Raw genomic sequence first — 14,676 nt, forward strand, 5'->3', positions numbered from 1 at the left:
TGGTCCCCTTAGAGGGGTGAGGGGGGAAAAATTTATACACCAGATGTTAAGTTGGAAGAAAATAAATATATCTGCGAAAACCGTATTCAAATCGGATCAGTAGTTTTCGTGTTAAAGAAAAAAGTTTGGTACAAAATCTTACCCCCTCTTTTGACCCTTTGGAGAGGTGGGGGGAAAAATTTTTGTACACCAGATGTTAAGTTGGAAGAAGACAAATATATCTGCGAAAACCGCATTAAAATCGGATCAGTAGTTTTCGTGTGATGCTGGAACAAACATACAGACAGACAGACAGACAGACAGACAAAAAACTAACCACAGTTTTGGCTTCTATAGCGATGTTGTAACAGCCCACGCTTATTATTTTTTGGATATCTTTAATGTACAGAACTGTCATTTCTACAGTATTATTATATGTATAGATGGATTTGACAGATTCGCAAGACGTCTCACGCAATTGAAATCTTGCAAATCCATACAAATTTATGCCGCGCCGCGCCTCGCCTCGCCTCGTCGCGTTGCAGTCTGAATTGACCCTAAACGACAAAATATGCAAGAAGTGTCATAATTTGTAAAAATATTATTCACAACATCAAAGACTGCACCGAAACATCCGTAATATCAATTTAAATCATGGACGTAAACATGACATAAAGAAAATTGAACGCGGCTTATGAAATAGGTACGCCCTCACAAACGGTGAGGTACAGTCGAATAGAAAATGTTTAAATAGCTGAAAATGATTGAAGACATGAGTGGATGAAGTGGGTAAGTAACAATTTAAAAAAAAGTTTTTTTTTTATATAATTAAATAGAGCCTTTGAGGCCGGAAAATGATTTGAAATAAAAAATGTAGATTTTATGTATGCCCAGATATATTAATTAATAATGATGAAGTAGGTAAGTAACCATGTTTTTTCAAAGAATAGGCGGGAAAATTAGTTATTGTTCTTATGTTATAAAATGATAGTTACCCACTTCATCCAGTCATGCCTTCAAATGTTTAAAAACGGCTTAAAATAATTGCATGAGACGTTCCATAGGTCGTGAATTACAGCTGTCACTTGCTATCGAGTGCCCGTTTTGTCAAACCGACGTCAACGCGTGTGAAATCGGTATCTATATATTAATACGTGAGCCAAAAACTTTGTAACCCTTTTGACGAAAAATGGGGAAACGTAGGTGAATGAAATTTTGCACAGTTATAGTTTATATATTGAAGGAGTGCATCGAGCTAATATTATTTTGAAATTATGCTTTTATCATACATTTTTTTAACAAATAAAACATTACACACACTACAACACACACACTAGGAAAAATGACAGATTTTTGAGTGACAAACCTATACATACGAGTACGAATACGAAAATATCAGTGGCGAAGGGTGAATATTTTCGGAAGAGAAGCCGGAGTAAAAAATCTACTTACCAAAACGCTCAGCACTGATGTTCAACAATGTTCGAGTTTAATGTTTGATATGATGCCTTTGAAAAATGCCTTCTGAGTTAAGTTGTAAGCGTGACGGCACATACGGTCATTCAAAACTAAGTTTGGAAAACGAAATTTCCTTCGACAGCAAATAATCTGTCAGACAACAGTCTCAGCTGTACGAGTCGCATAATTAACAAATCACAATACAAATTAATTTAAATTCGCGACACTGCACTCTTCTTAACGCTAAAACAAATAACATTCGACATTTAAACACAAAACAAACAAGTTGTTTACAAACACTCATCCGCCATTTGACTCATAACAATTTTACTTTATGAAGATCATCTTTCTCGCTCGCACTTGTGCGTTGCTAATTAACCTTTCTCCGTAATAACTCGCCGAGTATCGGCTTATTTCCGAGTATATTGGCGCGTGGTAGAACGAGACAGAACATGACGATCAGTTCACAGGAATGAAAAGGACAGATGCTTAGTATGAAATATCGTTGTATGAAGAAATAACCCGCTAATTTATCGGCTTCTATCGGAGACGGCCTGCACGTTGCATTGCCTATATAAATTTGTAGGCGATTAATTATTAATTCAAACTATTTTAAGTGCGAGAAAAATTTATTGCATATAAAATTTTTAGGCGTTTAGTGAATTCAAAGTTTTTTTAAGTATGTAAAATATTTATTAGATAAAAATGTATTTGGCCCATAGGTTCGATTTTCCAAAAGGGAAGCCGACGGGAATCGGGTTATATGGACTCTTCGCCACTGCGAATTATACTCTTTTATTTATGGTTGAAGTCTGTTGACATCAAGGTGACAAATTGAAAATGGATTATAGTTTTCTTTTATTGAATCTGAGATACTATTAGACAATGCTTACATGGCCAGTCTGAAATCAGCTGAGTCCCAGAGACAAGAATTGAAAAAAATATGATAAAGTCAATATTTTTTACAAAATATAGGTAGTAGGTAGTCCTAATGTCGTTGGAACTAAGGTCGAATTTCGACCATTGGGCGATCTCTAGTAATTAATAATAAGCTGTTGCTTTGAAAAATTTTAGTCAGTTATAATTTTTTTAAACAAGAAACTCCATTGTCATTGGTCAATCAAGCTTTTCTTAGTTGTAAATCCTTTAATTCTTTACCTTGTAATCTAATACGTTTGTAGGGAAACGGCGGCAAGCTCCAAAAGGAAGCTCTACCAACGTGTGCAATTACTGCTTAGTTACGCCGATGCTGACTGTAGTCATTTTAGAGTTGTATAATATGTCGCACCATCCTCAGAAATTTCAATAGCCCGATCAGAATTCAGAGTATTATCATTTCTTGTTTATAAAAAATCCACCAAAGTAGCTCACATTGACATTTGAACAAATATATTGACAATATTCGTCATAGAAATCGTTGCCACCTGACTGTACGAGAAAACGTAGGACGCGTTTGTAATTTTATAAGATTTCATATCTTGGCCAAGGCACTCAAGTCAATTAGAGCAAATATTTTGAATAGGAACCATTCTTGGACGATAAGGACGAATATAAATGATCTCGATTACAGTCTAATGCCATTAGAATAGATCGTTTCAATAAATTACTACTTGTCATGTCAGAAAAAACAAGGATTACATTTTTTAAATAATAGATTTAACATTATAAGATCATTCGTCTTTTGGTGGTGATACCAACTTATTTCATACCTATTTAAAGAAGACTGTATGTATTATGAAGCATCTTAGCTATTCACGGCCGCACTGAAAGAAAAATAATGATTTAACTTTAATTTAATTAAAAGTTTGAAAGATAATGTATGATCCTATGAGGCTTACCTATGTTAAAACTTAAAATCTTCATTTAATTACAGTTAAGTAGTTAATATTCGTCTCTGATTGCGGCAGTATTAAAGGGCTCTCTCACAAAACTGCGAATTCGCAAATCGCATCGCATCGTAATGTCATTTTTATTATTAAGTAATTTATTATGTCGCAGATGTTTGCGACGCGATGCGATGATGCAATGCGAATTCGCAGTTATGTGTGAATATAATAATATTTAGTCTTCACTCTGTAAAAATATCAATTTTCTTTCTTATCATGATAGCAAGTAAGCAAGTTGCATAATTTTATGACACGATTCTAGAAGTCTGTTTTGTAGTGTATCGCACTAATGTATATTGCAACAAAACTATGTATTAACTCATTCTCTACATTTTAGTTTTGTTATTATACAATAAACATTTGTCAGGAAGCAACATAATCTAATTACGTAAATGCTGTAAGTGTTCAAGAAATCTAACCAAGGGGGTACAGTTTATTAACAATCATAAAAAAATACAGACGAATTGATAACATCCTCCTTTTTTTAAGTCGATTTTACAATTATAATACTTGTATGTATGTAATCTGCATGTTTTGCGGTCCAATTAAGGCGACTCTACATTTTCATTTATTCTTATCGTTTATTTTTGTTGGGCTATGATGGATAAACATGATGGCCACGATGATTACAAAGCTGTGTATAACATGCTGCATGCCCAATCGATATCTTCATCTAACTGTAAACGAATATGTTCCTCTACAGTCTACACATTGTAATCGCCTGTATTTGTCCATGATTGGTCAAAGTGCCTAACATGAAAGGAGAGACTATTTCTATTTTCTACTCTGTGATTCCCAGTCTAGAATTTCATTCACAGATTCCTACTCAGATTTTCGCAAATCTGGGACTTTTTATTGTTTTTGTTTTTAAATATTTCCATTTAAATAAAATTATTATCATATTGTGGAATCCTCTTATCACATAGGTCAATAACGGTCATACGCTTGTAAGTCAAAACAACTATTAACATTAAAAACACTAACCGCACAGTCTAGTACACACTACACAGTGAGCTATCGATAATGAAACTATTCACAATCATTTGCACATTCGCCTGTGCTTCTGCTTGTTCGATTGAGGATCTGCCGTGTGACGTAGTATCAGCACCTGGGTTTGGATGTGGGTACGTTACACGTGTTTTTGCTTAGAATAGGTAGTTTGATATAGAGTTTGCACTTAGAATAGTAAGGAAATCTTAGGTGATATTCAACAAGGTGGTTATTTTCTTTAAGAAATGTGACAGCGAAAAATAAATTGAAATTTAGTAAAACTCTACACTGTTTTGTATATTATGTGTGATTAATAACTAGAAGTTGTCTGTAATTTTTCAGCACTGATGTTTTACTATCGCGCGGAAACCGTAATTTTTTTCCGGGATTATAGTACTATATCCATTTACTCAATCATCCATACAAAAATTATAAAATTGGTTCAGCGGTTTAAGCATGAAACAGACAGACACTTTCGCATTTATTACCGGTACCGATTGTGGACGAAACAAACAAATATTTTAATAACCAAGATTTTATTTATTTTATTTCAAAATTATCGAGCGGTAGGTATAAGCAATGATCGCGTAACAGTTATTTATAAACCAAAACAAAAACCAATGTCCTTGCAGCACATGACTAAACTGAACCCAATTATATTTCAGTCGATACCATTTACAGATTAATTGCTCGCAGATAGTTAATTCATTCTTGACAAGCTTACAACGTTGATACTCTCTGTTTTATTCGCATAGGAGAAACGTTATTTTCATTCTAGAAGTGGAAACTTTTTCCATCCCGAAAAGTTGTGCACTTTTTGGGATGAAAAAAATTTGATCTCACGTCAGAATACTTGATTTTATCGAAAATTCGTAAGACGAAGAGAGACTAGACCGCCGGCGCTCCATCGGAGTAGATGTAATTATACATATAATATCTCCTTTCGTTTATTCTTCCGGCACTTCCGGAGTGCAACGCGTCGTCTTTTAGACCGATACATAGTTTATACCCGGGCGTTATAATATTATGTTACATATAATTATAGTTTTGATGTAGAGTCATACGCGTAGGTGGACATTCAAACCCTAATACCCTTTTCTGTGTATGATTTGCAAGCACTAAAGTGACTTTCTCGTGGGAATGGAGGGCTGGCGGGCTGATTGTAATCTGAGGCATCAGGCAAGGCGTTTCTCGTTTATCGAATTGTACTCTGAGAATGTCCGCCTACTCCATAGTCCATGGTATATCGTTACTGTTTTGTGCGAGAGCTAGTCGAGGTATCACGATCAGATTGAAGCCAAGATAAAACTAATTACTTAATATAGAAAAGAATCAGTTTGATAAACAAAGATAAGGTAAACGTTTTAGTTAGTGCGTTTTACTTCCATTGTAAGCCTTCCAAACGCGTTCTGTTTAACTTTTTTCATTGAAAACGTAATGTATTTTGAATAGCGAATATTTCTTTTTGAGAATTGCCTAAACTTTAGGACTAAGTACATTTTTATCCGTAATAATTTATTTGATACTAGCTGTTGCCCGCGACTTCGTCCGCGTGGACTTCAGTTTATAGCGCGCGGTGTCAACAAAATTGTTGTTAAATTTAAAAGCTTTTTAAAACCCTGGTACCCCTTAAATCAAAATACCCAAAAACAGCACTTATTATTTCATTATTTTAAATTAAGTAAACTTTATTTATGCCAAATTTTAAAGCTTATTTAGCCCCCCATTACACAACTTTACCCATAAACAGCTATAATTTATCATTCATAGGTTTAAGGTTACGTCACTGCATACTGCATAGATTAAGTACTGAGTAGTGACTTATAGAAAATCGTGTAAAACAATCTATAGAATCGAAAAATATAATTTGGGATGGTACCACATCTTATAGAAACTTTTAAAAGCAAACGATAGCGCGATGTAAATGACTCTTAGCGCCATCTGTTTTGAATTTTTGGAACTAACTTAATTTGAACAAATTTACGCATTTTCACCCCCTTACAACCCCTTTTTCCAGTTAAAAAGTAGCCTATGTCCTTTCTCAGGCTTTAGACTATCTGTGTACAAAATTTCATTACAATCGGTTCAGTAGTTTTGGCGTGAAAGCGAGACAGACAGACAGACAGACAGACAGACAGAGATACTTTCGCATTTATAATATTAGTATAGATTTTGTTAACATTTCAAAGGCATTTGTTTCAATTCAATCCTTTATTTTGTGTATTATTTAAATTAACTTTGTTAAATGAGGTTTTAAAGAGAAACATTTTTAGGTGAGTTGAATGAAATTTATATGGTTTATAAATTATAATCCATCCATCCATCATGAATCAAGTCCTCATGGGCCTTGGCAATAGCTTTATGACAGAACCTCACATTTAATGAAGTAAGTCCATCTCTGTTAAGTAGGTACTCTGCCTGCCTAGCGTACGTCAACGAGATATCTCACTCTCGAGATAATTAAAAACTATTCGTCTCATAATGTCAAAATCTCGACATTATCACAGTATAGCAATATTAGTCCCTATGTCATATTGCTATACTGTGACATTATCTCGACAAAACTCTATTAAAAAGTGGGATATCGATGATAGATCTACGCGAGAAAAAATATTTGTCATGCTAGGGTTAATAGAGATGAAGAGACAAACCATCAAACATCGAGAAAACATGTAGAGAGAGATCTCGTTGGCGTATGCTAGGCAGGCTGTACACAGGTACACGTAATGTATTTTAAGTTTTAACAACGAAATGTGATGTCGAGGGTACTATTTAGTAATCTGTGGTCGAGGGCTGAACGTGAGAATCAGACAGTATCAATTCCTCACTCTTTGTGTAACCCGACTCCTGCCGTGTTTTGTCTACGAGGGTATCGAGGGGCTTCCTTTGACGACGTTCTTCAAGTCAGCGAATTCCTAAAGCAATTAACCATTATGTCATCGTTGATATTATAATAATTATGTGATTTCAAATATTCGATAAGATATGACGCGTATAGATAACGTTTTAGGAGTAAAATGTGATAGGTAATTGGAATGGCTTAATCATAATGTCTATGAGTAATAGGACCGAAAATGGTTTGTGGTTATGATTATGTGGATAGTGTAGATTTAATTAAACTAGAGATCGCCCAATGGTCGAAATTCGACCTTAGTTTCAACGACATTAGGACTTACTATATTTTGTAAAAAATATTGACTATCATATTTTTTCAACTCATGTCTCTGGTACTCAGCTGATCCCAGACTGACCGTGTAAGTATTGTCTAATAGTATCTAAGATTCAATAAAAAAAAAACTATAATCCATTTTCAATTTGTCACCTTGTTAACAGACTTCAAACATAAATAAAAGAGTATAATTCGTATGTATTGGCTTGTCATTAAAAAATCTGTCATTTTTCCTAGTGTGTGTGTTGTAGTGTATGTAATGTTTTATTTGTTAAAAAAATGTATGATAAAATCATAATTTCAAAATAATATTAGCTCGATGCACTCCTTCACCATATAAACTATAACTGTGCAAAATTTCATTCACCTACGTTTCCCCAGTTTTCGTCAAAAGGGATACAAAGTTTTTGGCTCACGTATTAATATATAGATTATTTACGAAGCTATTTTGAAATTTATTGATTAGGCTTGATATGCTATTTGCCTGTAAAATTATTGTAATTAAAATTAATTATTATATATAAATTGATTTATACAGTTAACCGGATATAAATACATATATTCATATTCGATTGTTTCTTTTGTGGGTAGTAAGTATTGTTCTTTTGTTTATGTAATAGAAGTAGCAATTTTTTTGTAGAGCAAAATATCTTTATAGAAAATAGGATTTATGAGATAAATCGTCTTGGCAACTATCTATGTGCTAAAAATAAGTTTTACAACTGTTCGTAAAACTTATCTGTTAAAGTAGAAATCTCTCGTGTTTATGATTCAGTAGTGTTATGAAATAGTAGATAACGCTAATAAATTAATATATTTTCATAAGTCTACTGGTAGGCACACTTGTTTAGATTTATAAATCAGTTGTGTACTTGGCCGTGACATTTTTTTTTGAACTAAAAAGCGAGCTATTTTCATTCATAGAGACGTGCAAGAACTATATAGAATATCATGGCAACACGTCATGTTAGGTAAATAATAATATAGTACACGTGACGGGCTTCTGACGCCAGTGGGCTGCACTTTCTTTATATCAGAGAATATGCAGGAACTATTATAGGTGACAGCATAATACATTAAGTTAATAATATGTAATTGAATACAAATTTTCGATTGGCGCCACCAGTTTGCAGCACATTCCCTCTTGTTATTGTAAATTATGTTATACGGTGTCGGTAATAGGGTGCATTTTTGCAGGGAAGTGGCGAGCGCCTGGGAGTACCGGATCGGCCCTCCCGACGAGCCCGCGCCCGCCCACCGGGTGCAGGGCCTGTTCAACGACATCGAACTCTATCCGACTAAAACTCAGGGTAAGCTACCATTATATAGAGCTAATATAATAGAGCTAAAGCATCAACGAGGGGTGTATGGCGCTATGTTATAGCCGCCATGTCTATCGTTTCAATTGTCGTGTCAAATAGCTGTCATATGTCATGAAATAGCTTCCGCATGTCACGAATCACGATATAGCTGTCTTATGTCTGTTTGACACGATAGACCTGACGGCTACATACATGATACAAACCTCATTCACTTTTCATTATGGGTTGCAAATTGAGATGCATTTTTAATGAACCATTAAATTTTGAAACAGGCGGCTCTTCTTGAATAAAAGCTAAGTTTATAATTGGTTAATTTACAAACGCGTCCTATTGCATCGATGTGTGTTTGATGATAATCTGTGGTTGTAACGAGAACTCACCCTTTTATTACACACTGACGTTTGAAAAGAGATTCCCTGTTGGAATTGTAATAATAATTATGAAGACTAGAGAATAGAGCTGGCTCTTAGTAGTAATGTGACCTTGTAGGTCTGTACTGACCCATTGATAACGTATACCTTGTAATAACCTTGACAACATTAGAACCATAGTAAGACGTGTTTTTAAATGTCTCATTGGTAGAGTGTTTTCAAATGTACATTGTTTATAACATTTTGTTATAACCGAGTGTTGTTTATTAAATTACCTAGTGCTGTTTTTTTTTTTTTAATTTTGGACATTGTAATTTGTAACACCTGCACCGTAATTCTCATTGTAATGGATAGATTGATCTAAATTGTAAATGAACATCAAATGGCAATTCACGACAACTATATTTCGCATAAATAAAATTCATTTAATATACCTCGTGACAAATTAATAGCTCCACAGATTGATATGAATTCAAATTGAATTTGTTATCGTATGCAAAACACTGATACGTAACTTGTAAGGCCTGTTCACACTGCACTAGTGCGTTGCGTTGTGTCGCCGCAATGAATCTGCAAAGGCGTCGCTCCATCTTTTACATACATTTTGAAGACATGTCACTCATGTGTGGCTTTGTCGGGTGTAGTATTTTGACGGACAGGAGATGGTGTAGGAGACTACATTATGTCACGTTTCGCTATCACCGTCTTGTATTATATAATATATTATATTAATTATATTGTCGTGCGTCGCCGCAACACAGCTGTGTGGCATTCAATGCCTAAGGGCCGGGAGTCGGGACCCATAAACACGCTACGACGTCGTGTCGTACCATGATGCGGCGTCGTTTCACGATGCGACATCGCGTCGTGGGCACCAACAAGCATCGTAAAAAACTACGTCACGACATCGTAACGTGCCACGATACACGGCACGATGTCGCGTCGTAGAAACTCACGATGCGTTCCTGTGTCAGTGCCACTGTTGTTATTCAAAATTCAAAGATGATGAACTACGACGATGCTCGTCGTAGATTCCTCGACGCGACGTCGCATATTGAAACGACGCCGCATCGTGGTACGACACGACGTCGTATCGTGTTTATGTGATCCGGTCCTTATTCCGGTCCAAAGTAAACGCAACGCACCAGAGCAATGTGGCCACGTTCTAAAATCTAAGGCGTGTCTTAGAAAAACATAAATAAATCTAAATTAAGATCCATGAAATCGCGTAATTTTTTTTTTATAATTACTTACAGAATACCTATATTGTTAATGTGTCATGGTGCTGATGACTCAGCTAATTATTTTTAAGTAAATTACGGTACTATGTTTTTTGTACGTATGCATGTCGATTTTTTATGCATGTGGGTATACTGCAGAACCTACCTATCTGAGAAGTTTTCAATATATTTTACCTATGAGTATAAACAGTTACTTACCAACTAATAAAATCTGAGATCCGCAGAACTCGGAAAAATGTATTTTGTTTATAAAATAAATTATTTTGTGTCACGAAAACATTATATTATTTTATATTTTTAAATATATTCGGTGCCTTAATTATGGGTTTAATTAATGATTTTATAGGTACTTTAAAATGTGTTTCATTATTTTTTAAATTACTTCCATCACGCAGTGTTAATGTAGTTAAATTAGTTCATTAAATGGATGGTTGAATGGATTAGTGACCAGAACAAATATAAAACAACGGTATACTCGTAGTTAAACGAGGGTTACATACCCAAATGACATACAATAAAGCGTAGATATATTTATTAATCTTGTATTTATTTATTAAAATAGTATCACTTTATCAGTACCATAAAGTTAATATAGCTAGGTATATTAACTTTATGATCAGTATTTACATCAGTCTCTTTAACGATAATTTTATCTTTGGAACTCCTAATCCAATTCTTGTTTCATTGGGAAATTCCCAATTTGCGAAGTCGTTGAAGCTAAAATTTTGATTCGCTGACTTCTTATCGTGGATAGAATCATCTCCTCAGTCTCCAGTGCGACCTCCAGCGGCAACTGACGAAGCTGCTCGGCTACCGTTTGACCGAAAAGTCCGAACTCATCGTTGTCTTTAGAAGGGGGCACCGAAACCATTTCTTGCAAATGACTCTCTTCGCTCTCTTGAACGAGCAGGTCCTCGATTTGTGTTCTCTTCTCGACTGACTGATCGATAAGATCCGATTCCTCTTGTAAATGACTGTCTTCAACCTCTTCAACAAGCGGGTCTTCGAGTTTTATTCGTTTCTCGCCCGGCGGGTCGATAAGACTCGATTCTTCGCTCGATCCTGAATCTGAATGATACGAATCTTGAGTATCTTCTTGGGTTTTCGTTGCCTGAAAAAACGACATTTTATTGTATCGGAATAAAAGTTTTTTCGTATGACATTGCATACGACCTAGTTGGTTATATGTAACAATCTACAAATTAAATAAATAATCGGGCAAGTGCGAGTCGGACTCGCACACGAAGGGTTCCGTACCGTTATAGAGCAATAATGTGATTTTAAAAAGTAAAAAAAAATCACGTTTGTTGTATGGGAGCCACCCATAGATATTAATTTTATTTTGTTTTTAATATTTGTTGTTATAGCGGCAACAGAAATACACCATCTGTAAAAATTTCATAAGTCTAGCTATAGCGGTTTTTGAGATATAATCTGGAGACAGACGGACAGACGGACATCGAAGTCTCAGTAATATGGTCCCGTTTTTACCCTTTGGGTATGGAACCCTAAAAACTTACCACCTCTTCTAACTTCCTGTCTATAACGCGAACGTCGTTTATAAAATCCAAATACGGCACCCACGATATTCTAGAGACATAGTTAAAATTCTTCTTTGCCTTCAGTGTTTCATTGTAGTGAGTGGTTCGGAGACTTCGTATCTTGGCTTTAACCACCTTCACACTATCCATCCCCATAACCTCCATGATGTCTTTGTAGGCATGATTTCGAGCTAATAGATTTTTGTATTTTTCATGTTTTGGATTCCAAAGACACTCGAATTTCTTATAGATTTGTAAAAATTCTATACTCTTTTCGGCCGTCCAACGTTGAGATAGCTCAAATAACATTTCTGCATTATTAATGCGATTACTATTAATGCGATAACTCTCTTGAACAAGGGAGCTACGACTCTCCTCTTCACTCGATACTGTATCTGAACGGTGCAAAACTTGAGTCTCGTCCTTGCCTCGTGCCTGAAAAAGGCGAAATATAATAATTTTCATATGGCATAGCATGTCGCATCCTATGCTACACGAAAAAAACTACATAATATTATGTATGTTATCTGGTAGTTGGAACTTGGAACCCGTAACACAAATTCTTCGAGAACCTACCACGGGGCCAAGACTGCCTTGGGGTAACGGTCTCACACAAAATTAATTATTAATATATTAAATATTAAATGAAAAACTTCTAAAACTTAGCAATAAAATCATGTTCACACGTCCACGCCCACTAAAAGTATAACTTACATTTTTTTTTATGAAATGATGTTTTTTATGAAAAGATGATTATTGCATCATTGTATGAAATTATGTGAAACCTCGCACATTAATTGTTAGTGTCCGACCGAAGGTCTATTTTTGGCCGAAGCCGAAGCCGATTAATCGGCAATTGCTACAACCTTCGGCCAAAGCCGAAGCCGAAGGTTTATAATCTTAATCGCGTGACTCTCAGTAATTAATTTTTATCCGACTTAAAAAAAAGGAGGTTATCAATTCGACGCGTATGTATGTAATAATTCCAGAACTGCCCAATTTTCGTATATGTTAGTCTGTAATCTGTATCAGCGTCTGAACAAATGTGCCAAATTACAAGTTGTATGCATGTATGTATGTATGTATGTTTTTATGTTTTTTTTCGCATATCTCTGGATCTGCCATTCCGATTTCAGTAAGTAATTCTTTTTTTGTTGTACTATTTGTATTTTTAATTGTATTGTTCAACTTAGGGAATAGTGCAAGTTTTATCAAAATCGGTTTAGTAGTTTTGGAGATACGGAGTTTTAATTCTCAATTACGTATAATTTTGAAGTCGGTTTTATCTTTTTAAAATACTAACCGTATTTTAATGTTTAATATGTCTAGAAGCTATAATTAATTAAGTATTTCAAAACTTCAATATTGAAGGTTTACCTATTATATTGACTGTCTCATAGAGAAGTTGATTTAGAGATGGTAATAAAAGTTTGTCATTTCGTGATTTATTTATTAAGTACTTAATAATTTGTGGACTACAAATTATAAATTAAGTTTAAGGAATTACTCAAATGTGTAGTTCAAAATTAAGTATCTAAGAGAATTTAATAAGTTTTTTTATCATCGTAGAATGTTTTTTGGCTACAACGCATCGTTTTTAGTTACTAGCCAAAAACCAAAAATTGAGACCTTTGTCACACTCCCCTCACTTCAGCTCACCTCCTAGACTTCAGGACTTTTAGTATGTTTTGTCTCTAAGCACCCTGAATAAGTTCCAGCAGAAATCTCTTAGGTTCCCACTCACGCATTCTACAACTACATACTTTATTGACTGAACTATTGTAAAAAAAATCTATATTATAATCTATAATAATAATCTAATTTTTTTTACAATAGTTCGGTCTAAATAATTAAATGATTTATTATGAAGTTAGTGTTTGCTTTAAATTGTATTTGACAGTGACTCCCAGTGGCCTCTGCATACACGACCGGTCCGTCACGTCGCTCTCTCACGACTCATTCAGTCTTTCGTTTAATCTCGACGGTTGTCCTTCGCCGAAGGTGGTTTTTTTGGCCGAAGGCAGCCGAAGCCGAAGCTTCGGTCGGACACTATTAATTGTCCGCACCGTACGCACCTATTTCGTGTACCTACTTATGCGGTGCGTTCGATGCGATACGGCGCGGCGCTGGCAAAATATGTGCGATCAGCTTAAAAACTTACCACTCTTACTATGTCCCTTATAAAATCCATATACGGTATCCATGAGATTTTAGAGACGTAGTGTTCATTTTTTTTGCCTTAGTCATTTCATTGTTTTGAGTGCTTCGGAGAATTCGTATCCTGGCTATAACCTCCTTCATGCTGTCCATCCCCATAGCCTTCCTGATCTCCTCGTATGCCATATTTCGTACTCTTTGATGTTTGTATTCAACGTGTCTCGGATTCCAAAGACACTCATGTTGCTTGTAAGCTTCTATGAATTGTATGTTTTTCTCGCCTGTCCAACGTTGGACTGACATTTTTAGGTAGCCGATAGCAGTGTCGCCGACACGCGTCCGCTTCGCGCAAGCGCTGTCACGCAACTAGTTTGACGTCGATAGCAGGGTTGCCACTGCTAATCTGGCGAATCATCGTAAAATCCATATCAGTTTCCCCAATTTTGTGATAACAGCTATATTAATAATTAGGTACATTGTTAAATTTTAAAGTTTCAAATTTTAAAGCTTTATTACTACGCTCATTTTGGGTAAATTTGAATTGCGGTTTAACTTTGAACAA

The 14,676-nt window shown here is 35.2% G+C and overlaps 2 protein-coding genes across 10 annotated transcripts in view; one reads left to right on the forward strand and one right to left on the reverse strand.

Annotated features, from left to right (window-relative positions):
• The window catches only part of LOC121729940, a 108,849-nt gene that overhangs the window by 38,341 nt on the left and 55,832 nt on the right, over nucleotides 1-14,676 (forward strand). For 7 of the 8 annotated variants that reach the window (XM_042118679.1, XM_042118674.1, XM_042118673.1 and 4 more), the window contains exon 3: nucleotides 8,680-8,792. In XM_042118679.1, the coding sequence (XP_041974613.1) occupies nucleotides 8,680-8,792 (113 nt within the window). Of the gene's footprint in view, nucleotides 1-4,329; nucleotides 4,448-8,679; nucleotides 8,793-14,676 lie in introns of those variants that run through there. The other variant, XM_042118678.1, reaches the window with a different exon arrangement.
• LOC121729943 lies at nucleotides 10,989-14,484 on the reverse strand. Of its 2 annotated transcripts, XM_042118683.1 has the most exons (4): nucleotides 14,119-14,484; nucleotides 11,949-12,392; nucleotides 11,908-11,913; nucleotides 10,989-11,527 (listed from the first exon to the last, which is right to left on the reverse strand). In XM_042118683.1, exons 1-4 carry the CDS (start codon nucleotides 14,146-14,148, stop codon nucleotides 11,081-11,083), a joined length of 927 nt encoding a protein of 308 aa, XP_041974617.1. In that variant the 5' UTR covers nucleotides 14,149-14,484; the 3' UTR covers nucleotides 10,989-11,080. The 2 variants fall into 2 exon arrangements, with proteins under 2 accessions (XP_041974617.1, XP_041974616.1); XM_042118682.1 differs by lacking the exon at nucleotides 11,908-11,913 and having other exon boundaries at nucleotides 11,937-12,392.

This window comes from Aricia agestis, chromosome 8, assembly GCF_905147365.1.
Source record: "Aricia agestis chromosome 8, ilAriAges1.1, whole genome shotgun sequence".
NCBI classification, from domain to species: Eukaryota; Metazoa; Arthropoda; class Insecta; order Lepidoptera; family Lycaenidae; genus Aricia; species Aricia agestis.

What these genes read in the sequence shown, in the direction of transcription:
- LOC121729943 (XM_042118682.1), bottom strand. Translation starts at nt 14,148, where the DNA reads ATGGATTTTATAAGGGACATAGTAAGAGTG. An exon ending in TAAGGGACATAGTAAGAGTG is followed by an intron (nt 12,393 to 14,118) that starts GTAAGTTTTTAA and finishes CGCCTTTTTCAG; the next exon opens with GCACGAGGCAAGGACGAGAC. An exon ending in ACAGGAAGTTAGAAGAGGTG is followed by an intron (nt 11,528 to 11,936) that starts GTAAGTTTTTAG and finishes TCGTTTTTTCAG; the next exon opens with GCAACGAAAACCCAAGAAGA.